The sequence below is a fragment of the Abrus precatorius genome, unplaced genomic scaffold (assembly GCF_003935025.1).
Source record: "Abrus precatorius isolate BTA unplaced genomic scaffold, Abrus_2018 Scaffold3, whole genome shotgun sequence".
Lineage (NCBI taxonomy): Eukaryota > Viridiplantae > Streptophyta > Magnoliopsida > Fabales > Fabaceae > Abrus > Abrus precatorius.
The window spans coordinates 9,347,625-9,349,160 of NW_020874373.1; the positions used below are offsets into that span (position 1 = coordinate 9,347,625).

Genomic DNA, 1,536 nt, shown 5'->3' on the forward strand with positions numbered 1-1,536 from the left:
ATGTACATATGTAACCCTAATCGAGTTCAGGAGCATGGAGCAATTACTAGGTTTAGCTGTGAGGCAGAGATGAAGATACGTTTAGATGTAGATAAAGGGTGCTGGGTAGTTTGTCGATTCTTTGATGATCATAATCATAATTTAGTTGATGAGAATTATTTTGGAATGTTAATGTCACATCGCAAAATGGATGATGGTGATGTTGAACAGATGCGTCGAATGAGGAAAAGTGGTATTCCAACCTGCAAAATATATGACTCATTTGTTAGCCAAAGAGGAAGTTATGACATGGTTGGCTTTTGCAAAAAAGATATTTATAATCAGATTGAGAGAGATAGAAGAGGACAGGATGGGGATGTTAAGGAGGCAGAAAAATTCTTAATAAGTTTGCGCTTTAAGGATCTCAAGTTATTGGGGTCACAAGGTTGATTCTAATGGGAGGTTGTTGCATATATTTTGGTGTAATGGTATGAGTCAAATTGGTTATGACATCTTTGGAGATGTTGTTGCCTTTGATGCTACTTATGGGAGGAATAAATACAAATGTCCTGTTGTAGTTTTTTTTTCTGTCAATCATCATAAACAGACGTGCGTATTTGGGCGTGCAGTTGTGTCTGATGAAAAGGAAGATACTTATGTATGGGTCCTTCAACAGTTTATAACAGCAATGAAGGGTAAGTGTCCTAATTGTGTGATTACTTATGGTGATATATCAATGAGGAATGCCATCATGAAAGTGTTCCCAACTGCTCATCATCGATTGTGTGGGTGACAGTTAATGAGGAATGTGACATGCAATGTTTGCAATGAAAGGTTTAGTAAATTGTTTAAAGAATGCATGATTGGTGACCTAAACACTGCACAAATTGAACAGAAATGGGCGTCTGCCGTTAAGGAGTGTCATTTGGGAGGTAATGTATGGGTTGAGGAATTATATAATAAGAAAGAAATATGATGTACAACTTACATTAAGGGTAAGTTCTTAGCTGGGTTAAGGACAACCTCAAGATGTGAGGGTTTACATTCTCAAATTAGTAAGTATATTAAGTCAACAAATAACTTGAGAGAATTTATGGAGAATTTTAAGCAATGTATTGATAACATTTGTAACAATGAAAGTGAAATGAATTTTAAGTCAAGTTATGGTCATGTAGTGCCTGTAAGTCATGCAGTTGAGTTGGAGAAATTTGCAACAATGGTATATACAAGGAATGTTTTAAAAGTTTTTTAGGAAATATTATTGAAGTCGGTATTTTTAACAGTGGTTGATGTTACTCAATGTCTTTCATCAATGTAAAGTTTGTTTGGAAGCAACAAAAATGGAGATATGTTGTTCCTGTCTTGCAATGGAGTCTTTTTTTACCATGTCCTCACATTGTTGCAGTGCTGGTGTCCCTGCAGGTTGACTATCTTCTAAGTTGTCTTGTGTTAAGTAGAATGACAAAATTGGCAAAGGGAGGTTATAAAGAATATGACAATGAAATGACCAAAAATGCTTATGAAAGGTCAATGTGGAGGAGTTGGTTTGGACTATTA

General features: G+C 35.6%; 1 protein-coding gene across 1 annotated transcript; it reads left to right on the forward strand.

The window, feature by feature from the left end:
• On the forward strand, nt 1-429 carry LOC113862132. The gene has a single exon (XM_027495266.1). The coding sequence runs from the start codon at nt 1-3 to the stop codon at nt 427-429; it is 429 nt and encodes a 142-aa protein (XP_027351067.1).
• The last annotated feature ends 1,107 nt before the right edge of the window (nt 430-1,536 follow it).

What these genes read in the sequence shown, in the direction of transcription:
- LOC113862132 (XM_027495266.1), top strand. Translation starts at nt 1, where the DNA reads ATGTACATATGTAACCCTAATCGAGTTCAGGAGCATGGAGCAATTACT.